This window comes from Leucoraja erinacea, chromosome 4, assembly GCF_028641065.1.
Source record: "Leucoraja erinacea ecotype New England chromosome 4, Leri_hhj_1, whole genome shotgun sequence".
Classification (NCBI taxonomy): Eukaryota; Metazoa; Chordata; class Chondrichthyes; order Rajiformes; family Rajidae; genus Leucoraja; species Leucoraja erinaceus.
The window spans coordinates 69,078,484-69,102,828 of NC_073380.1; the positions used below are offsets into that span (position 1 = coordinate 69,078,484).

Sequence of the window (24,345 nt, forward strand, 5' to 3'; positions counted from 1 at the left end):
ATCTCTATGAGAACACCACTAATTCATCTGTTCTCCTGTAATTATACACTAGTGTTATTCACTCTCCTCAAAAAAAATAACCACCCGCATCTCAGAAATTAATCTTGTGAGTTCTTCTTTGATCACCTGACACTGTTTCAAGTATATTAGCTGGTTGAATGGTATGAAGAAAGGTCTTGACCCGAAACGTCACCCATTCCTTCTACCCAGAGATGTTGCCTGTCCAGTTACTCTAGCATTTTGTCTATCTTCGGTGTAAACCAACATGTGCATTTCCTTCCTACACTGAATTTTAGGTTATTTTATCATAGCTAAAAATAATAACAAACCCCCAAGCGTGATCCAAGACAATTATTCTTTACAGCTGTGTCGAGTTTCCTTCAGATATGCGTTCGGGTCACATCTTATTTTGAGCTACACTGGTTTGGTACCAGGGCAATTTTGCAGGTGTGTCAGGATTCCGTGCAGTGTGCTCCTGATACACCCCACGTTTATCATCGTTACGCGCTAATGATACACATTTTGGAATCACGAGGACTCTGTAAAGCAGAAAATAGGCAGATCTTGATCCCAAAGTTGTTCACACTTTTTTTTACCCATTGTATTTGCTGCATCTTGCTACGTAAACCTATTATACATGCTGTAGTAATGCTGCTTTTTTTTTTTTAAACTCCACTGGTAATTTTAAAGTGTGTCTGTCTTGTTATCTTGCATAGAAACTTTGAGAATGGAAAATTTAGTACACATTTTCTCCAGAATCTACCTCTTCAAGTTTAATATTGACCAGAACAATTTTGCCAGGTGACAAAAGCAACATCAAACAGCTTTTTGTAACATTGGTTGAGTATATTTATTTAATCCAGATGTATGTGAACAATTCATGCTAACGCCCCCATTTCCCAGAATGGATTTATCTTGTAGTTCTGTAAAGTAAAGTGAGTAAAAAACATTGGCTCAATTTGCATAGTAACTTATTAAATACAGAGAACGGCAATAGAACATAGTTGGTATCAGATGATTACAATTGTCTACGAGTTGACTATTTTCAGCCTTTCATCATTCATGAATATTTTTGTAGAATTAGTAACAGGAGCTTCAGCAGTTTTGTTTTAATTTCTGTGAAGCAATCTATCTTTTGGATTAAATGGCAGTTTTCAATGTCGAAAGCACCTTTACGAAATGAAGTGAGTCATCCAATGATGCTAATATTTTAGATGAGTGCTGGCAAGTTAGTGGGGCCAGCTGCATCGAATTTAAGGGAAGGCAGTGAGACCTTAATAAATTAAAATAGAACAGCGGCTTCTGGGAAGGATTTGTCTGAAGATAAAAATATTTACACTTGCCTGCAGAACCTCTGCAGTGATCTAGTGACGTCAGCCTCATTTGAAACCTTCTATGCAGCTTCCCTTGATGTTTAGAGGGGGATCTTTGCTTATTCTTAAAGTGGTAACTTCTTGTACTTAATAAATATAGTCAACCTAACTTTAATAGAAACTTTAGTCGGAGGATGATGAATCTGTGGAATTATTTGCCACACAAGGGTGTGGAGGCAGTCAGTGGATATTTTTAAGTCAAAGATAGGTAGATTCGTGATTAGAACGGATGTCAGAGGTTATGGGGAGAAAGCAACAGAATGGGGTTAGGAGGGAGAGATGGGTCAGCCATGATTGAATGGCAGAGAAGACTTGATGGGCCAAATGGATTAATTCTACTCCTTATGACCTTATAACAAAGAATTAATAACCAGCAGATGCTGTTTTATACCAAAGATAGACACAAAGTGTTGGAGCAACTTAGCACAGTCAGGCAGCATCTTTGGAATAAAAGGATGGGCGATGTTTCAGGTAGGGACACTTCTTCAGACTGCACAGTTGCCCATCCTTTTTGGGACCTATTAGACAGTTCCCACAATCTTCTCAATATTTAATAGTAAGATTAAACGAGAACTTACCAGTTTGAAGTTTGATCTGTATTTTATGAGGAGTTACGATGAGGGATTACGTGAAGAAGCCCGCTCAGGGCGCAGGTGCGGCATGCTTCCAAGCAGCGGTGTGGAATCACAGACAGACACGTATTTGAAGTAACATAGTAAAGAATAAAGAGACATCAATTATCAGTTTGATCCATGTAATGAGGGTGGGAGCGGAGGGCACGTAATCCCTCATCGTAACTCCTCATAAAATACAGATCAAACTTCAAACTGGTAAGTTCTCGTTTAATCTTACTATTTTACTTCGGAGTCACGTGAGTGACTTCGTGAAGATTTCAAAGCTCTGTGATTTCAAACCGTGTAACAGTTTTACTCACTCACTACCGAAAGTTCTTGAGGAAGGAAGTGTTATTGTAATCAACCAATGAATCTGTTTTGAAAACAAAACGGTATTTATTAACAATAACAAAAGAAAATAGCTCCCCCGGGCTTTAAATTAAATATTTGCAGTTTCTATAATTCTGGCTGCAAATACGTCAGGTTCCACCAACGGCTTATGATAAAATGTTCGGAATGTGGATTCCCGTGACCATCCTGCTTTGTTGAGGATTATGTCAACAGGCACATCCATCCTTGCTGCCGATGATGTGGATGCTGCCCTGGTGGAATGAGATTTAAATATATTAATGTTTATCCCAGCAGCTTCCAATACCTGTTTCAACCATCTTGAAATGGTTTGGCTTGTTACCCTGCCATGTGGCTTTCTGTGGCTGACCCATAAGGCTCTCTCACTTCCTCGGATATTATGGGTTGTGTCAATGTAAATGTTTATGTGGGTCACCACACACAATCGTGGCTCTGGTGGGTAAGCCCGGAATGCCACTAGCGTGTTGGATGTTCCTGGCCTGGACTGTTTTATCAGACCTTGTATTGTGAAGGTGATCTGATCTGACGTTGTCTCCATGTTGTCCAGTCGAAGTTTATGTAAGGACTGGACCCTCTGAGCAGATACTAGCGCCATCAGCATGAGCGTTTTTAAAGTCAATTGCTCTAAACTGAGAGATCTTGCTGGTGGTCTGTCCCGAAGGTATGCGAGTACAATACTGACATCCCAAATTTGTGTATATCTAGGGTTGGGGGGCTTGCTGTTAAATATGCCCCTCATTAGTTTGACCACCAGCGGATGGGATCCCATGGGCTGATGTCCTGCAGGTTTGAGGTAGTTAGAGAGTGCACTACGTGCTGTGTTGATGGCACTGTAGCTCATATCTTCACGATGATGTAAATGGGCCAGGAACTCCAGAACATCCGCTACTGTGGCTGTTTTGTTAGCAGTCCCCGTTTTCTGGCAGTACGTTTCCCATTTCCTGATGCTGGTTAGGTACTGCCTCTTTGTGGATGTTCTCAGGGATGCTGACATGGTGGCGATGGTTTGTTGCGATAACCCCAGATCCAGGTAAGGTCGGTCTAGAATCTGCAACCCAGGAGATTCATGTCTTTGTGGCATGGGTGGCTGATGCCTGATACTGGGTGAGTCAGTAACCCTGGATGACTGGGGAACACCATAGGTGCTTCCACCACCATGTCATGGAGAATTGGGAACCATGGCTGTGTAGGCCAGTCGGGCACTACCAAAATTCCAGACGCTGAATCCGTCTGGATTTTTCAAAGTACCCGACTAATGAGGCAGAAGGGAGGAAAGGCATAGAAAACAAACTTTCCCCAATCCAGCGTAAATGCGTCTACCGCTGCTGCCTCCGGATCTGGTTCCCACGCGACATAGATAGGTAGTTGGTGATTCAGTCTTGATGCAAATAAATCTATATCTGGCTTCCCATATTGCTTTACAATTTTAGCGAATGTTTTAGGATTTAACATCCATTCGATGTTGTCATTGAATTTGCGTGACCTGGTGTCCGCCACTGTGTTTAGCTGACCTGGTAGATAGGTAGCTGAAAGCCAAATATGTCTTTCGACACACCATTGCCAAATCGTATTGACCAATTTGTCGCATGATAAAGATTTTATGCCGCCCATATGGTTAATATAAGCCACCACCGTTGTATTATCTATTTGTAATCTAAAATGCAAGTGATGCATATTAGATGCATATGCTTTCAAACCATAAAAGGCGCCCAACATTTCCAAAGAGTTAATGCCCAGTGTAGATAGTAATGATGATTCTGAGTTAGTCCATCTACCACCTGTGCTGGATATGGAGTTAGTTGCTCCCCAGCCTTGAGCACTAGCATCTGTTTGGAGTACTAAAGTAGCATTAGTAATAACAATAGGACTATAACTGTGCCAAATATTTTGTATCCACCACTGTAGCTCTGATATTGCTTCAGGGGGTATCGTCATGACCCGGTCATAATGACCTTTGTGCTGTTTTAGTGCCTTTATCTTTGCTCTTTGCAAATTTTGATAGTGCAAAGGTCCAAATTGGATAGCTGGGAATGCTGCTACCATTTTCCCAATTACTGCTGCCACTTGTCGAATAGTTGGTCTTTCCTTTATCTTTAAGTTATTACATGATTGTATCAATGCAATCATCTTTTCCCTTGGCAGGGTAATAGTCATTTGGACTGAGTTAATTGTGAAACCCAGATAGTCCATAATTGTGGATGGATTTAACTTGGATTTATCTGGATGTAAGACAAAGCCTAGAGTCTCTAGGAGCTGTTTAGTAGCTGATACTGCTGCTACAGCCAATTCCATAGTTTTCCCAACTATGAGGATGTCGTCCAAATATGCCATGACTATATGGTTTCGTTTTCTTAACGTTGCCATGGCTGGTTTTAATATTTTAGTGAATAGTCTTGGAGCTGAAGTAAGCCCATTAGGCAGTGCTTTATACTGCCAAAGCTCCCCCATCCAGATAAATTTAAGATATCTGCTATAATCCTTATGTATAGGTACTAGATAGTAAGCATCTTTGAGATCGATGCTGGCCATATAGTATCCTTTGGAAATCAGTTGTCTAGCAGTCACAAATGTTTCCATTTTGAAATGTATATACTTAACAAATACATTCAAGGAAGTCAAGTCAATGATGATGCGACATCCACCACTTTTAGTAAATATGTTGGAAACAAATTCCAAGGGCTCATGAGTAGTTTTTTCTATGACCCCTTTGTTTATAAGCCTCACCAGTTCAGCTTGTCCCTCCTGTTGTTCCTTGTTGGAGAGTACAAATGCCCTCTCGGGCATATGTTGAACTGGCGGTATATTTGAGATAAATTCTATTTTATACCCTCGAATACTATTAAGTATATATTTATCATCTGTGATCCTTCCCCATGCTTCTTTGAACAAGTGTAACCTTCCCCCTGTTAGTAAGTCACCCTTATTCTCGATATGCGGGTAGGAACCAGATCCACCTACCTCCATGGTTATTGGCGGGGTTGTGGTTTTTTCTTTTTGAGTGTTCTTCCCTGTCGACGTGCTGGCGATGTTGGGGGGAGGCGCATTTTCCAGGGGGTCCGCTGCAGGCCCTGACCTAAAAAAGGTTTCTGGGGATAGTGCGGCCCCAAGCTTTGACCAGTCGCATATTCGGGACGCCGACTGGTAGATGCAGTGGTGTGCTGCCGCCTGGGTGGAATGAAGAGCTTTGGTATGTTCGCTGCCGGTGGTGCCCTCATGAGGCTAAAGGTCTTAGACGCCTCCTCCATCTCTTTGAGCTGTTTGTTCAAGTCCTTCCCAAATAAAAATGAGTCGGTCTCTCCTGATGGAGCTTTGCGCAATCCTGCAAATTTAGGATTGAGGGCCGGCCTGATGTTGTCTCTTCTCAGGTTATTCAGCTCATATTGCGTCGTGCACATGAGTGCCAGGACATCCTGTTGGTGAGATGTCATATCTACGGTCTCGACACCCCGCGCATAGGCTGTTATAGCCGCCGTCAGGAGGCGAAGTATGCGCTGGAGTTTGACCTCCTGTGTCCGAATCAGTCCCCCCACGTTGCCCCATATTTGAGGATTGAGGCTCTTGACCTTGAGAGCCTCACAATTATCCGGGGCTATGTGCTCCTCAAGCACTTGGGCGAGCACCTTCTCCTGCAGTGGTTTGTTGGAGAGATGGTTTATGCTGGCAGCCATCCTAGGCTTCAGTGGTGCTCCAACCCGTGGGGTAGCGACGAATCGGCTTACGACCCCCAGCAGCTCTTCCTGCACACCCTGCTCTCTTTCGGCTCCTTCCGCCTGCCCCATACTCAGACCAGCCTGCCCCTGGTCACCGATGCTAACCTCCCATTCCTGGTCCGAGGTCGCAAAGGGAGGTGCCGGACTCAGCACCATGGAGGGGGCGCCTGTCCTGTCTGACCGAGAGCGCTCCTGCTCCCGGTAGACCATCCCCTCCAATAGCTGCTGGATGCAGCTTAGGCGGCTGTCTCTCCCCCGCTTTGGGGTGGACATTTCCTCCTCCGACGAGTCGGAATCGACCGGCCGGTTTGTCTTCCGGGTGGCTTTCCCAGCCCGCCGTGTAGGCTCTGGCGTGACTGGGACCGGCTCGGTCTGAGGAATTTCAAACCGCTGTTCAAGCGGTAGTACCGCCGGTTGCTGCCCCGCTGGAATTGACTCCTCTGGTGGAGTTAAAGCTCGGGCAGGTCTACTAGCGAGTTTTCTACGTTGGGACATGTTTCTTCCAAAAGAACCAACACCAACTCGCTCCGTTTCCCAACGCACCGTTCACTTACCTGATGGTGCGCTTTTAAAGTGCAGCTGGAGAGCCTGACTCCAGCTGCCGCCGCTGTTGCACTTGCTGGCGTAATGCCGCACCTGCGCCCTGAGCGGGCTTCTTCACGAAGTCACTCATGTGACTCCGAAGTAAAATTGTATGGTTGCGCTGTCTGCCAATGATCTCAGCAGTCTCAGGGGGAAGGTTTGTTCTGGTCCATCCATGATCGGATCATGTTGCATAAAGCCATGGGACCATTTGTGGATTGCCAATGGGTCCGTGCCAGCCAGTGATTCTTCAGGCAAGAGTAAGGGATATGTTCTAGCAAGTTGCATTTGTCAGTAGCAAGCGTGAGCAGTTGTTTGCACCCACCTGTGTATACATCCCCCATAGAGCTTCTTTAGACACCCTAGTAGCCCTGTCATTTTGTAATAAGGGTCACAAATAGTTAAGGTCCATGCATTTGATTCTTCAGTACACTAGTCACAACCTCTCTAACTGAAAATTAGATGCTTGTTCCTATTCTGTTTTGTATCTCATAATCATTTTTCAATCCATACTAATGCATTGCTTAAGATCTTAGGAGTTCTAATATTTTTGAAGTATTCTCTTTGGTTCCAATGTCAGATGCTCTCTTTTTTGGTCTTCCTCATCTGTTCCATTGGTTATTACCTCAAAAAAACATTTAGTCTTGTCAAATAGGATTGTGAGTTTTGTGAATCTATTTTGATTTGTTCTATTACTGATTTTTAAAAACTGGTAATGCATTCAATCCTCGTATGTTGCAAAAGATACTTGGCTAATAAAGTAGTTATATGTTCCATATATACACCACTCACTGTGTGAAAAATTACATCTCTGGTTCCTGTTAAATTTTTCCCCTCTGAGCCTATGTCCCCTGGTTGTTGATTCACCTACTCTGGGTAAAAGGCTCTGTGTATTTACCCTATCTATTCCCCTCATCATCTTATAAGGTGACCCCTTATCCTCCTGCGCTGTAAGGAATAAAGTCCTAGTCTGCCCAACCTACCACTTTAGCTCCGGCTCTCAAGTCCAGGCAACACCCTCGCAAATCTTCTCTGGACTCTTTCCTGCTTAACATCCTTCTTATGGCAGGGCGACCAAAACTGAACACAACACTCCAAATGCAGCCTCGCCAATATTTTGTACAACTACAACTGTAGCATTTAAGAAAACTGAATTATTCCAATTTCTTTCCCTCGTTCATCACACAGACTTTTTGCAGCCTTGCTTCAACAGTTGGCCGATCGTAAATCATCTTTGTTTTCTATCTTCCTGTGTGGCCTGTTCCTATATTTAGTATTGGTCTTTAGCATTGCATTACTGGAGATTAGATTCCTTCGCGAGTTGTTCCCTGGGGAATGTGCTGAATTTCCAAAGGTGTCTCCCACCTTGCAGGCTGTATCCGTAATTGAAGGGCCAGGGCATCCATGGGAAAAGGACAGGAGGAGAGTTGATCCCAGTGTTTCCATTTCTGCAGCCTTTCCGCCAACGTTTTCGGAGATGAGTCGGAAAAGTTTCAGATATTCTCCCCACCCTCCTCATGTAGTGACTAGGATCACACTTGAACAGTAACATTATAGCTACATTTTGAACTATGACTTTTTATAACCATATAACCATATAACAATTACAGCACGGAAACAGGCCATCTCGGCCCTACAAGTCCGCGCCGAACAACTTTTTTTCCCTTAGTCCCACCTGCCTGCACTCATACCATAACCCCCCATTCTCTTCTCATCCATATGCCTATCCAATTTATTTTTAAATTATACCAACGAACCTGCCTCCACTACTTCCACTGGAAGCTCATTCCACACCGCTACCACTCTCTGAGTAAAGAAGTTCCCCCTCATATTACCCCTAAACTTCTGTCCCTTAATTCTCAAGTCATGTCCTCTTGTTTGAATCTTCCCTATTCTCAAAGGGAAAAGCTGATCCACATCAACTCTGTCTATCCCTCTCATCATTTTAAAGACCTCTATCAAGTCCCCCCTTAACCTTCTGCGCTCCAGAGAATAAAGACCTAACTTATTCAACCTTTCTCTGTAACTTAGTTGTTGAAACCCAGGCAACATTCTAATAAATCTCCTCTGTACTCTCTCTATTTTGTTGACATCCTTCCTATAATTGGGCGACCAAAATTGTACACCATACTACAGATTTGGTCTCACCAATGCCTTGTAGAATTTTAACATTACATCCCAGCTTCTATACTCAATGCTCTGATTTATAAAGGCAAGCATACCAAATACTTTCTTTACCACCCTATCTATATGAGATTCCACCTTCAAGGAACTATGCACGATTATTCCCAGATCCCTCTGTTCAACTGTATTCTTCAATTCCCTACCATTTACCATGTACGTCCTATTTTGATTTGTCCTGCCAAGGTGTAGCACCTCACATTTATCAGCATTAAACTCCATCTGCCATCTTTCAGCCCGTTCTTCCAAATGGCCTAAATCACTCTGTAGACTTTGGAAATCCTCTTCATTATCCACAACACCCCCTATCTTGGTATCATCTGCATACTTACTAACCCAATTTACCACACTTTAATCCAGATCATTGATGTACATGACAAACAACAAAGGACCCAACACCGATCCCTGAGGCACCCCACTAGTCACCTGCCTTCAACCCGACAAACAACCATCCACCATTACTCTCTGGCTTCTCCCATTCAGCCACTGTTGAATCCATCTTACTACTCCTGCATTTACACCCAACAGTTGAACCTTCTTAACCAACCTTCCATGAGGAACCTTGTCAAAGGCCTTACTAAAGTCCATATAGACAACATCCACTGCTTTACCCTCATCAATTTCCCTAGTAACCTCTTCAAAAAACTTCAAGAAGATTAGTCAAACATGACCTTCCAGGCACAAATCCATGCTGACTGTTCCTAATCAGACCCTGTTTATCCAGATGCTTATATATATTATCTCTAAGTATCTTTTCCATTAATTTGCCCACCACTGAAGTCAAACTAACAGGCCTATAATCGCTAGGTTTACTCTTAGAACCCTATTTAAACAATGGAACAACATGCGCAGTACGCCAATCATCGGGGACTATTCCCGTTTCTAATGACATTTGAAATATTTCTGTCATAGCCCCGGCTATTTCTACACTAACTTCCCTCAATGTCCTAGGGAATATCCTGTCAGGACCTGGAGACTTATCCACTTTAATATTTTTCAAAAGTGTCAGTACTTCTTTTACTTTGAAATTCATAGTATCCATAGCTACTCCACTAGTTTCCATTACCTCACATAATTCAATATCCTTCTCCTTGGTGAATACCGACAAAAATAAATTGTTCAATATCTCCCCCATCTCTTTTGGCTCTGCAGATAGCTGTCCACTCTGTCTCTCCAATGGACCAATTTTATCCCTCGTTATCCTTTTGCTATTAATATAGCTGTAGAAACCCTTTGGATTTATATTCACCTTACTTGCCAAAGCAACCTCATGTCTTTTAGCTTTTCTAATTTCTTTCTTAAGATTCTTTTTACATTCCTTATACTCCTCAAGCACCTCATTTACTTCATGCTGCCTATAATTATTGTAGATCTCCCTCTTTTTCCGAGATGTCCAATTTCCCTTGAAAACCAGGGCTCGTTCCACTTTTTACTGTTTCCTTTCAACCAAACAGCGATGTAACGATTCTGTACTCTTAAAATTTCCCCTTTAAATGTCCTCCATTTCTCCTCTACATACTTCCCATAAAACAAAATGTCCCAGTTCACTCCTTTTAAATCATCTCGCATCTCATCAAAGTTAGCCTTTCTCCAATCAAAAATCTCAACCCTAGGTCCAGTTCTGACCCTCTCCATAATTATATTGAAACTAATGGTATTGTGATCACTGGACCCGAAGTGCTCCCCAACGCCTACCTCTGCCACCTGTCCCGTCTCATTTCCTAACAGGAGGTCCAACACTGCCCCTTCTCTAGTAGGTACCTCTATGTATTGCTGCAAAAAACTATCCTGCACACATTTTACAAACTCCAAACCATCCAGCCCATTTACCGAATGTGTTTCCCAGTCTATGTGTGGAAAGTAGAAATCTCCCACAATCACTACTTTGTGCTTACTACTAATATCTGCTATCTCCTTACATATTTGCTCTTCCAATTCTCGATCCCCATTTGGTGGTCTATAATACACCCCTATAAGTGTTGCTACCCCTTTCCCACTTCTCAGTTCCACCCAGATAGCCTCCCTAGATGAGCCCTCCAATCTATCCTGCCAAAGCACTGCTGTAATATCTTCCCTGACTAGTAATGCAACACCTCCACCTCTTGCCCCTCCAATTCTATCACACCTGAAGCAACAAAATCCAGGAATATTTAGTTTCCAATCACAGCCCTCCTGCAACCATGTTTCACTGATCGCCACAACATCATACTTCCAGGTGTCTATCCAGACTCTAAGCTCATCCACCTTTCTTACAATGCTCCTAGCATTAAAATATGCACATTTAAGAAACCCTCCGCCTCTTATTCTCTGTTTATTTCTTTTTTTTTCTTTCTCCTCTTGTGCCCGAGTGCTTCCCTTTTCTGTTTCCTGCCTCCCATTCTGTCTACTAGCTTTCTCTATTTGAGTCCCTCGCCCCAACCATTCTAGTTTAAAGTCTCCCCAGAAGACTTTGCAAATTTCCCCCGCCAGGATATTGGTCCCCCTCGGGTTCAAGTGCAACCCATCCTTTCTGTAGTCCCACCTTCCCCAAAATAAGTCCCAATGATCAGAAACTTGAATCCCTGCCCCCTGCACCAGTCTTTCAGCCACGCATTTATCCTCCACCTCGCACCATTCCTACTCTCACTGTCGCGTGGCACAGGCAGTAATCCTGAGATTGTTACCTTTTTGGTCCTTTTCCTTAACTCTCCTCCCAACTCCCTAAATCCTCCCTTCAGGACCTCTTCCTTGTTTTTTTACCTATGTCATTGGTACCTATATGTACCACAACCTCGGGTTCCTCTCCCTCTGATTTCAGGATATCTTGGACGCGTTGAGACACGTCCGAGACCTTGGCACCAGGGAGGCAGACCACCATCCTGGTCTCCCGACTGCGTCCACAGAATCGCCTATCCGACCCCCTAACAATAGAGTCCCCGATTACTATTGCCCTCTTCTTTTCGTCCCTACCTTCAGGAGCAACAGGGCCGGTCTCTGTGCTGGAGGCCCGTCCGCCCTCGCTACCCCCGGGTAGGCTGTCATCCCCATCTGTACTCAAACAGGAGTACTTATTTGCAAGGTGTACCGACATTGGAGTACTCACTCGTCCCTGCCTCTGCCCCTTGCCCTTCCTTAGCGTGACCCACATGTCTCTCTCCCGTGGTTTTGAAGTGACCACCTCCCTATAACTCCCCTCTATGACCTCCTCACTCTCCCTGACCAGAGAGAGCTCATCGAGCTGTGGGCAGAGAGTTACCACTGTAAGACTAGCAGTGCCTAAAATCAGAGATATAGAAAATAGGTGCAGGAGGAGGCCATTTGGCCCTTAGAGCCAGCACCGCCATTCATTGTGATCATGGCTGAACATCCACATTCAGTAACCCGTGCCTGCCTTCTCCCCATACCCCTTGATTCCTCTAGCCCCTAGAGCTCTGAATGCCAATTGCTCCTGAGGACTGTAGCGATCATAGGGAAAGTGCTTGGGCAAGGAATCAGTCCTGGACTGCCTTCCTCCGATAGTGGTCCTCGGCACTGAAAGGTGTGAGGGGGGATGTTAGATTGGGCACTGTCGAGGATGGTGTATTGAAACAGCCTGCTAGGAGAGAGCACGATTGCAATTCCCGTGGAGTTTGGTGCAACCTTCTAGGAGCTGCCCAAGAACAATGCCATTTTCTTTACTTTCAGTAAGAAATCCACCCACTCGCCCTTTGCTGCGCACAGAATCTGGAGCTGGTTCCCACTCGTAAGCATTTCAAAAATCTGTTGCCAGGAAGCTGGGACCCACATTTTTAACAGAAGGGCCCTGTGTGTGCATGAATTGGCCGTGAGCCATTCCACTGTCAAGCTGTATGGTTCCAGCTATTTCACGCTTTACAAACCGCTGCCACGCATAGCAATCTCTCCTGCGTCGGCACAGTATGGAGTTGCCAGTGGAGCTGAGCAATGTGAGAAAGAAACACTGTCACCTTGTGCTTCTGCAGATGCAACTGTAGGTTGATATGACGTTGCTTAGCAACCACAGCTAAGCATTGTGACAAATTTGCCCAATATTTGACCTGCCTTTGAGTGGGATTCAGAAGCTCGGATCTGCATTGATTGTAGAAGATACCTCCTCGAATATTGGCATCCTTGTAAGGCATTCATTCAGGTCCCGTTTCATTGTCCTCATGTCCCTGGCAATATTTTCCTCACCGTTTTCCTGCTATCCTTCAATTGTGGTTTATACGTCATGTGTACTGAGGTATAGTGAAATTCTTTTGCATTCAGTTCAGTTAAGTATTATTAAGCATAGCCAGTTTTAGATTAGGTACAAAGTGTATAGAAATAGTCCACTGAGACAATAAACAGAGTCGGGCAGCATCTCTGGAGAAAAGGAATAGGTGACGTATTGGGGAGAGACTCTTCTTCAGCTGTTCCTTCTCTCCAGAGATGCTACCTGACCCGCTGAGTTGCTCCAGCATTTAGTGGTTATCTTTGGCATCTGCAGTTGCTTCCTACACAATATACAAGAGTCACCAGGTTTTGGCACCATTTTCAAAGACCAATTTGCTTTAAGTGCAGCTGACCATAAAGGCCCGTTGTCCTGGCGGTGTTGCAGGGTCGGCCTGGCCAAGCAAAATTGTCGGTGTTCCCACCACTGCTCCACCTCTCTGTACCAATGCAGGCCCCGTCCGGTCTGCACGCTCGGTCCCAGAGCGGTGCTCGATTTTGAGGGTGTGGAAGGTAAGACCCCGGTTCTTACCCGCCCTTTGTTCTTTGCATCTGCTGCCACTGCCGCCATCTTCGCTCTCTCCGCCCTCCTCTACGGTTCTCCAGTCCTCTGGGGCAGGCAGGGCCTGGGCTCAGCGGCTTCCCTCTCGAGGTCAGGCTTCACGACTCCATGGTGGGTGAGTCTGGCCTGGGGTGGGAATAGACGCGGCACCATGGCCTCCCGGGATTCCTTTTTCAATGAAGTGATTAATGGCACTGGACTCGTGCTGAGAGAGCCATGGATAATATTCGAGAGAAGGTATCAAACCGTCCCACCTAACCTATGATTTACTAGCCTTTCTGTGCTACAGGATGCATTTCCACAGGGTCATGAGGAACTGCAGATGCTGGAATCATGAGCAAAACATGATGCTGGAGGAACTCAACAGATCGGGTAGCATCTGGTGGAAGAATGGGTAGATAGACGTTTAGGGACGGGACCCTTCTATAGACCGTTTATAGTAGAGGTCAGAAAAAGAGATGTGTTTAAGCACAGCAAGTGATAGGTGGATGCGGATGAGGAGATCATTGGTAGATGGGTGGAGTAAGTGATAAAGACTAGAGGTGACCAAGGGGTGTCAGATGAGAGGAGAGGAGTGAAATGTAAAGCCACAGCTGGGGATATAGGTGGAAGGGGAAGGGCGAGGAGTAGAGGGCGGGTGGAGGGAGTGGAAAAAGAGGGGCAGGATTGCAGGAGAGGGGAGCAGAAAAGGTGTCACAGGAAAAGGAAAGGGAGTATGGGAAGTATTACATAAAATTGAGAATTCAATGTTCATACCATTAGGTTGTAAGCTACCCAAGTGGAATGTGAGGTGCTGCTCCTCCAGTTTGCGTGTGGCCTCATTCGGGCAATGGAGGAGCCCGGGGATGGAAAGGTCAGTATGGGAGTGGGAAGGGGAGCTAACATGAATTCCCACATATTCCTTGAGAATTGTGCAAAATGCTGGAACTGTTTTTCCTGCATTCCCATTTTCTTCAACCAGAAGTGCAGGAACTGACCAGGAGGAGTGATCTAGTGCATGGCCTTGGATGCCGGTTTACCCAAAAGATAGACACAAAAAGCTGGTGTAACTCAACGGGTCAGGCAGCATTTCTGGAGAAAATAAAAGGTGACGTTCCGGGTCGAAACCCTTCAAAACCGAAACGTCTCCTGATCCTTTTCTCTGGAGATGGTGTCCGACCTGTTGGGTTATTCCAGCTTTTTGTGTCTAGCTTTGGTTTAAACCAGCATCTGCAGTTCTTCCTACATAGTACATGACCTTCTTATGCAAGATGCTGGGAACGTGAAATGGAGGGAAGCAGTTCTGAGGAACAAGTTGATGTAACAGCTGGCAGTGTCCAGATTAATACCAGACGCCACCCTGAATGTAGTTTTAGTTGTTTGCCCATGTTGCTGTCTCACAAGGACATGATTTTTATCACAGCGCAGGGGGAGTGGTTAGGAAGTTGATCTCCTGTATCATTCTGATTTCTCAGCGTTGGCGTTAAGAAACTTCCAAGTTGGATTCTGCATCCTCAAGCATGAAGATGTATGGCACAGCTCTGAGATTTACAGTTGAGTCAGGTTGGCTGTGAGAAAGAGATACATGGAAAATATGCCGGAGAATTAAATAGGTTCAAACATGGCGGAGGAAATTCGGTGTTGGGAAATGAGAGGAAATCGTGTAACTTGGGTACAGTATAGAAACAGGCCCTTCAGCTCCCAATGTTTGTGTCGAACATGATGCTAAGATAAATTAATCTCTTCCCACACACGATGCACATTCCTCCTTTAACCTATATATCCATGTGCCTATTGAAAAGCCTCAAATGCCACTATTGTGTCTGCTTCCACCACCACACCTGGCAGTGCACACCCCGGCATCCACCACTCTGGAAAAATAACGCCCACACTGGGGCAGTGCCAGCAGTAGAGTTGTTACATTACAGTAGAGTTGTTACATTACAGAGCCAGAGATTCGGGTTCAATCCAGACTGCAGGTGCTGTCTGTACAGAGTTTCTACATTCTCCCTGTGATCTGCATGGGTTTTCTCCGGGTGCTCTGGTTTCCTCCCATGCTCCAAAAATGTACAAGTTTGTAGGTTAATTGGCTTCGGTAAAATTGTACATTTTCCCTAGTGTGTGTAGGACAGTGTTAGGGTGCAGGGATCACAGGTCAGCGCAGACTCGGTGGGCCAAAGAGCCTGTTTCCGTGCTGTACCGCAATCTAACTAAACATATCTCCTTTGCCCCTCTGTCCATAAATCTATACCCTCCGGTCTTTGACTTTTCCATGCCGAAGGGGAGGGGGGGGAAAAAATGTTTCTGCCTATTTACCCAATCTATTCCACTCATATTTCTATATACCTGGGGTAAAAAGGAGCGGAGAGACAATGCGTGATAGGATATGATTTAAAAACTGATGGCAATTACCTTGGTAGGTTAACAAAAATGCTGGAGAAACTCAGCGGGTGAGGCAGCATCTACAGAGAGAAGGAATAGGTGACGTTTCAGGTTGAGACCCTTCTTCAGAACCTTGGGGTCACTGAGCACAGATATGTGAACTTGTTAAGACTGGTAAATGCAGAATCTAAAGCAGTGAATACTGTTGAGGTGCAACTTAAATATTTTGAATATTTCTGGGCACTGAGCACCAGAGGCAAGATCTTGGACAGAATCGAGAAGCAATTTGCCAGAATCGTTTAGCGATGCACACTACATAGTTACGTGCATTGATTAGGGAAGCTAGGGCAGTGGTTGGATTTTAGATAGAGAAGGCTAAGATTCAATTCAATTGAGGTGCTTAACTTTATAAAAGATTCTGATGGTAGACACAAAATTCTGGAATAATCTGTGTCAAAACCACCCAAAACCTATTCCTTTTCTCCAGAGATGCTGCCTGACCCACTGAGTTACTCTAGCATTTGTGCCTACCTTCAGTGTAAACCAGCATCTACAGGTCTATCTTACGCAAGGATTCTGGTAGCTTTTCTTTACCAATCTCTGGAGCGTTGATAACCAAAAGAATCACCTGATTTAAGGTAAGTGACCAAAACATAAGGATAAAGCTGTGTACAATTAGTATTTAGGGTTTATATGCTCAGCCTGAATTAGGATCGATCCTGAATTCGGAATTAGGATCGATCCGAAAGGCAGTAAGATGAACACATAAAGATAATTTACAGGGTGATTGGGCAGTAATGCCCCTGCCCCACTTAGGAAACCTGAACGGGAACCTCTGGAGACTTTGTGCCCCACCCAAGGTTTCCGTGCGGTTCCCGGAGGTTCCCGGAGGTTTTTGTCAGTCTCCCTACCTGCTTCCACTACCTGCAACCACTTGCAACTTCCGGGAACCGCATGGAAACCTTGGGTGGGGTGCAAAATCTCCAGAGGTTTCCGTTCAGGTTTCCTAAGTAGGACAGGGGCATAAGATTACCTGCATGGCCATTTGAAAGAATCAGCACAAAGTTAGTAGGCTGAATGACCTCCTGTGCTTGAGAGTTAATTCTCAATGAATTAGAGAGGCACATGAACCTTGGACTCATTCAGGGTGCAACAGTTAAGTAAAAATCCAATGTCCTTGCCACAATTATGAATGTTGACCCATTCATAGCATCAGCACACCTCCTTGTCCAGGGTGAATGTTGTCAGAATTGAATGCTGCAGCTGATAACTAACACAGATTAAGACAGTCTGCACTCAAGGGAGAAATACTTCTGATAAAATCAAATGAAGAAAAAAATATGCTTTTAATATGCTCAAATACGGGAAGAACCCAAAGTGAGAACCTGAGATTTGAAAGCATGCCGCTTTCTTCCTGTAATGTAACACTGTTAGCCTTGCCATTTGTGAGAGTATCAGTCTGATGGAGGGTCACAACCCGAAACGTCTCCCATTCCTTCTTTCCAGAGATGCTGCCTGTCCCGCTGAGTTACTCCAGCATTTTGTGTTGGTCTTCGGTTTAAACCAGCATCTACATTCCTTTACAATAAAAGAAATCCTACCTTCTGAAATATGCTGCAACCTACAGAATGTATATTTGAAACCAGATCCTCTGGATAATGGGAATTGCTTTTAACTGAGTGTATTTGCATAGATCAATTGTCTGCACAGAGCTGGTCTGGGCAAGCAGAGGAACAACTGTAGGACTGCTTGGAGTCAGTAGACTGGGCAATGTTCAAGGACTCGGCAACAGACCTGAATGAATATGCCACAGTCGTCACAGACTTCATAAGGAAATGTGTGGAGGACTGCGTTCCTACAAAAACCTTCCAAGTGTTTCCTAACCAGAAGCCTTGGATGAACCAGGAGGTCCACATTCTTCTGAGGACCAGATCCCGGGCATTCAGGTCTGGTGATGCAGAGGTCTATAAGAAGTCCAGATACGATCTTGACAAGGCTATCAAAAAGGCCAAAAGGGACTTCCGCTCAAAGCTGGTGGATGGGGCGGATGTTTCACAACTGTGGCAGGGTTTGAATGGCATCACCTCCCACAAGGTGAAACCAGGAGGCAGCTCAAGCGACAGCGAAGCATCACTCCTTGATGAGCTCAATGTGTTCCACGCATGCTTTGATAGGGAGAACACTGATGTCCTTGCTGAGCCCCCATATGCCCTGATGGTATTAGTCAGTCGCAGAGGCTGATGTCAGAAGATTCTTCGGGGTGGGGCTCAACCCTCAGAAAGTGCCTGGACCTGATGTTATACCCGGTCGAGTTCTCTGAACCTGTGCAGACCAACTGGCTGGGGATTTTGCAGACATTTTCAATCTCTCACTACGGAGGTCTGAGGTTCCCATCTGCTTTAAAAGGGCATCAATTATACAGGTGCCCAAGAAGAGTAAGGTGACGTACCTCAATGACTATCGACCAGTGGCACTAACGTCTGTGGTGATGAAGTGATTTGAAAGGTTGGTTATGGTGGATATCAACTCCTACCTCAACAAAAACCTCGACCTACTACAGTTTGCCTATTGTCACAACATGTCAATGGAAGATGCAATCACACTGGCTCTCCACTGGTCCGCACTGGACCACTTGGACAATAAAAACATTTACAGTACGTAAGGCTGTTGTTTATAGACTGCAGCTCAGTGTTCAATACCATCACCTCCTCCAAGCTGGTTACCATGCCAAGCTGGCCATCCGTGAGTCATGGCGCCAGATGGTGGAGGGCTGTACCCGAGCCGGCTGCCTGCCCCTTTTCCGGGGTTATGTCCGTGCCCGGGTGGTGTTAGAAAGGGAATACGCCCTGTCCACGAGCACCCTGGGGGAGTTCCGGGACCGCTGGGCTCTGCAGGGTGTTAAATGCATCCTTGACAAGGAGTGTAAGATAGCTGTATATAGTTTATTAAGGATATTTGTTTGCATTGTATTATGGTGGTGTGTTCTGGTTTGTTTTATTGTAGTGTAATATTATTTTTTAATAATTGAATACATTCTTTGAATAAAAAAATAAAAAAAGCTGGTTACCAAGCTCACGGAAATTGTTTTTAAAAAAATGCTGGTTACCAAGCTCACTGAACTCTGTTCGAATTGGCAGAAATACTTCTTCTTCATTAACAATCAATACGGGAGCACATCAGGACTGTGTGCTCAGCCTCCTGCTCTACTCACTCTATACTCATGATTGAATAGCCGGACACAGTGCGAACTCCATCTTCAAGTTCACTGACTACACCACCGTCGTTGGACGAATTACAGATGTTGATGAGTCAAAGTATAGAAGTGAGATCGACTGATTGACCAAATGGTGCCAGCACAACAGCCTGGCTCTCAATATCAGTAAAACCAAAAAAACTGATTGTGGACTTTGGAAGAGGTGGGATGAGGACCCACAAACCTGTTTATATCATCTGGATGATGGTGGAGAGGGTCAAAAACTTCAAATTCCTGGGCGTGTATATTTCCGAAGATCTCTCCTGGACCCAGCACACTGATGCAATTATAAATAAATCACATCAACGCCTCTACTTCCTGAGAAGATTACAGAGATTCAGTATGTCAGAATGGATTCTCTTGAACTTCTACAGTAGAGAGCATATTGACTGGTTGCATCACGGCCTGGTTCAGCAACTTGAACGTCCAGGAGCAGAAAAGACTGCAAAAAGTTGTGACCACTGCCCAGTTCAGCACCGGCTCTGACCTTCCCATCAATGAAGGGATTTATCGGAGTCGCTGCCTCATAAAGGCAGCCAGCATCATCAGTTGAAACCAGTACTTTTCTCGTTCTTGATTTAGAATTCTGTGTCACTTGAAGCCATGCTATTGAGAATTCTTTCTAAAATACACACCACTTAATCTGCACACGGGAATACTGAATATTTAAGCCAATTTAGCAGCTATGCAAACTGTGCACCATGTCAGCTGCTCTACATCGGTGAGACCAAGCGTAGGCTTGGCGATGGCTTCGTCCAACACCTCCGCTCGTTTCGCAATAACCAACTTGATCTCCCGGTGGCTCAGTACTTCAACTCCCATTCCGAATCCGACCTTTCTGTTCTGGGTCTCCTCCATGGCCAAAGTAAGGCCTACTATAAATTGGAGGAGCAGCACCTCATATTTCGCTTGGGCAGTTTACACCCCAGCAGTATGACCATTGACTTCTCCAATTTCAGGTAGTCCCTGATTTCTCCTCCCCTTCCCAGCTCTCCCTCAGCTCACTCTCTTCCTTTCTTCTTTTCTTCCCCCCCCCCCCCCCCCCCCCCCACCCTCACATCAGTCTGAAGAATGGTCTCAACCCGAAACATCGCCTATTTCTTTTGCTCCATAGATGATGCCTCACCCGCTGAGTTTCTCCAGCATTTTTGTCCACAATATATTGACAGTGTATTTTTCTGTTGTCTTCAGAAAATTGGACAGAAGGAAGGGAGTAGAGTGGGGGGTATGCGGTGGCATGAATGTGGCACGGTTAAATGAACTGCTGATTTATCGTACACCTATTTTGCACATCCGAAATATTGAGGCTGGAGGAGCAACAGCAATAAACTCCCTCTGCTGGTTAAATGTTGCTTTAACATTGGATATTTTCTACCCACAAAAAAGTCATAGTCATGCAGCACAGAAACAGGCCCTTTGGTCCAACTTGTCCATGCCGACCAATATGACCCATCTGTACTAGTCCTGCATTAGGCCCATATCCCTCAAAACCTTTCCGATCCATATACCTGTCCAAATGTCTTATATACATTTTTCAAAAATCTACAAAATCCTAAAGGTATTTGCATTGCAGAAAATAAGCTGCATTGGAGACTTAATAGCTATTAAAAATATATTTCTATATATTCATTTATAATCAATCAATAGCAATGGTAAGTTGCCCTTTTAAACAGCACTGTTGTAGCAATATTCTTTATGTTGAAGATTGTTGGCTGAATGTCATCAAGCAATTCAATCATAGAGTCATAAGACTTCATACTGGAGTTGGGCGTTTCAATGCCAACATGTGGAGATGGGGACTATGTTAGAGCCCAGCCTGAGAATGCGGAGCAGAAACACAGACAGCCAACCATGTCATCTCTGTGTGCTCGCTCTACCACCCACCAAATGGAGCTCAGGGCCGGGCAGACATTGACGCAGAGACCACAACCAGGAAGCATTGTCATTGTTCCCTTCTTGCCCAACTTGTACAAACTAACCAAAGTGTTCAATCTAAGCAAGTCCTATTTGGCTTGTATCCCTCTAAACCTTTCCAATCCACGTACCTGTCTAAATATCTTTTAAGTGTTGTTATTGTGCCTGCTGCATCTAACTCCTCTGGCAGTTCATACCATATACCCGACACCCTCTGAATGAAAAAGTTGCCCCTTAGGTTTCTATTAAATCTATCCCCTCTCAGCTTAAACCTGTGGCCTCTGGTTCTTGATTCCCCTGGGTAAAAGTCTCTCTGCATTTACTCTGTCAATTCCCCTCAAAAGTTTCTACATCTCCATAAGATCATCCCTTAGCCTCCTGCGCTCCACAGAATAAAGCTGTATCTTGGCCAATCTCTCCCTATAACTCAGGTCCTGAGCAACATCTGATAAATCTTCTCTGCACTCTTTCTAGCTTATCCTTCCTATTGGTGAGCCAAACTGAACACAATGCTCCAAACGATCACATAAAATATTGTACAACTGTAACAAAACATCTCAACTTCTATAGACAATACCCTGACTGATAAAGGACAATATATCAAAAGCCCTTTGCTTTCTTCCATGAAACTAATTCTGTATCCAGCATGAAGCCGATTCTGTATCTTATACGTAGCATTGTGCTCAGTAAAATCCTTCCCATATCTATATTAGTAAAGTCACAATTTTGTTTCAATACCCATTACACCAAAATTACTGTGACATCATCTTTTCATCCCCTCTGGAATCAATTAACCTTAACAGCATATCTACCTTGTCTGTGTTGCCTCTGTATCTCTCAGCTGAATCCATTTCATAATATTCCATGAAGTTTCTTGAATAGGCTCCTCTCAGCCATTCATTGTTAGCAACATCAAATACTGCCAAGGTTCTCCAGCAATGCAATCCATTCAAAGTATACCAGAGGACAAAGATACCACCAGACTCATTTTCTCTAGTCCTGCCCTTGATTGGCCTTCACAGCAAAACATCTAAAACCAAACACAATGAATCTGTGTATTTCATAAATTTCGAACCCATTCCTTCTATTACCAAACTTCCTGTTAATTATCTGCCCTTTACAATTGCAAGCCTGAGCTAACTTTTTATTCCACTTTCTCTTCCTCCAAACCCTACTCTCTGCTAGATCAATTTGTTCCTACCTCCAGTGGCCTGGGCCATTAAACTGTCCTTCACTGACCTTCCTTCCTGATCCAACACTCCTCAATAGACACTTCAAATTCATCTTCATCATTGACCTCTGAATTAACAATTCACTATGAACATTTGTTCATACCGCCAAACCTCTGCTTCCCTCTATTCCTTGTTTAAATGCCTCAAATCCACTATTCATCCCTATAATATCAGTGAAATTGAGTGACAGTAACCACGTTATTCCCCATCGTTGTCCTTGACTGCGATAGGACCTTTGAGTCTGACCACTCAAAGGATCTTTCAATAGGATGCTTCTGTAATCTGTTTTAGTATAAATGTCTTTGTTTGACTACATTCCTCTTGATCTTCTCATCTTTGGCTGTGTCTTCTGTTCCTTCATTATACTCTTACTTCTGGACTTCCCCAAGGCATGACCTGTTCCCAAATGCACACCATCCCCGACGATATCTTTTTGACATTGGTTATTTTCTTTTGAATATTGATGATAACCATGATTGCCAACATTATGCACCCATAATAAGGAGATGGGGGTGCAGGAGGGGCCATGATCATATTGAATGGCGGTGCAGGTTCGAAGGGCCGAATGGCCTACTCCTGCACCTATTTTCTATGTTTCTATGTTTCTATGTTGTGGACATGGCTTGTAAGCAGGATTACACCAAGTACCACTAAATAACATGAAGATCCTAGGATTCGTGAAGGCTCAATTGGCCAAGCATGGCCATTAAGCGAAAGGAGAACAATTATGTGCAAGAGATGCAATGACCGACTTGGGTTCTGAGGACCACCTGGTGGTGCTTCAAACTATAATTGATCCCCTCCAGAGTTCCACCTTATTGTCAAAGTAGGAAGGAAAATTGACCAATTATGTCTGAAGAGTTGAGGTTATTGGAGTAAAGAAAACATCATGTAAAGCACAAAATGTTGGAGTAATTCAGAAGGTCTGGAGGACATGGTTAGGGAACATTTCGGGTCGGAACTTTCTTCCAGCCCAAAATGTCACCTATTCAATGTCCTCCAGAGATGCTGCCTGATCCAGTGAGTAACTCAAGCACTTTGTGTTCTGCACTAAATTCCAATGCCTGCAGTTCCTTGTGTCTCCATGAAGCCATCATGTGGACAGTTGAAGCTCCAATCTCAAGTCCAAAGTCAGTAAAACCCAAAACAGCCTGGGTGCTAGGTTCTGATTGCTACTGGGAAAAGCTTGTTGAAAATTGATCATTTTGTCATCTGGATGAGAAATGAATCTGGATTGGTTCATTTATCGCAGGACCGATTACCATTACTTTCTGGGCAGAGGTCAGGAGAATGGAGTTATTAGTTCTCTGCACTTTCTCTTTCTTCATCTGACATGATGCCGCATTGAAGAGCTGGAAAATCAATATCTCCAGACCACACTTCATGAGCTGCAGGATCTTTTTTAGAGTAACAAACTAAACAACAGGAAAGTAATCCTATGAGAATTGCATTAAAAGTCTGGTGTGTCTTCTCAAAGCATTTAACGGATTTTTGTTTTGTACGGCAAAATAAATATATAATCTGAATATTGTGATTTTTTTTCTAAAATAATTTATCTTGATACATTTGTATTCACTTTCCATCACCATTTGATTATGTCTCTAATTTTTGTGGGAGTCGCTAATCTTCATTTAAAAGATGTATTTTTGATCGTTCTTTCTTGCTCTCGTGTCTGTTACAATAATCTCGTGTTGGATGTCGGAGGTATTCAGAAAACATTGTCAAAACGGGTTCAACGAATCTTCTGGCTCAGAATAATTATGTTCAAATTTTGATCACAAGGCTCGATGCTGGGAGCACTTTTAAACAATGCATCTCATATCTCATATAACATGGTTAAAAAAACTATTCACATTCCATCACCAGTTGTGTCTCTAATTTTCATGTGGACCAGTGAAGCTCCATTTAAAAGATCCAAATTTGTGGAACCCCAAAACAGCCTTGTTAAACAATGCATGTATTCCTTTCCCACCTGGGAGATCACAGCCAAATAACAAACTCTATTA

The 24,345-nt window shown here is 44.1% G+C and overlaps 1 protein-coding gene across 2 annotated transcripts in view; it reads left to right on the forward strand.

The window, feature by feature from the left end:
• The window catches only part of pkia (cAMP-dependent protein kinase inhibitor alpha), an 86,331-nt gene that overhangs the window by 50,874 nt on the left and 11,112 nt on the right, over positions 1-24,345 (forward strand). Inside the window, exons 1-2 of one of the 2 annotated variants that reach the window (XM_055634534.1) lie at positions 11,780-13,048; positions 14,342-14,432. The exons of the other annotated variant lie outside the window; for it this stretch is intronic. Of the exons in view, the coding sequence (XP_055490509.1) occupies positions 14,409-14,432 (24 nt within the window). The 5' untranslated portion in view covers positions 11,780-13,048; positions 14,342-14,408. Of the gene's footprint in view, positions 1-11,779; positions 13,049-14,341; positions 14,433-24,345 lie in introns of those variants that run through there. 2 annotated transcript variants of the gene reach the window in all.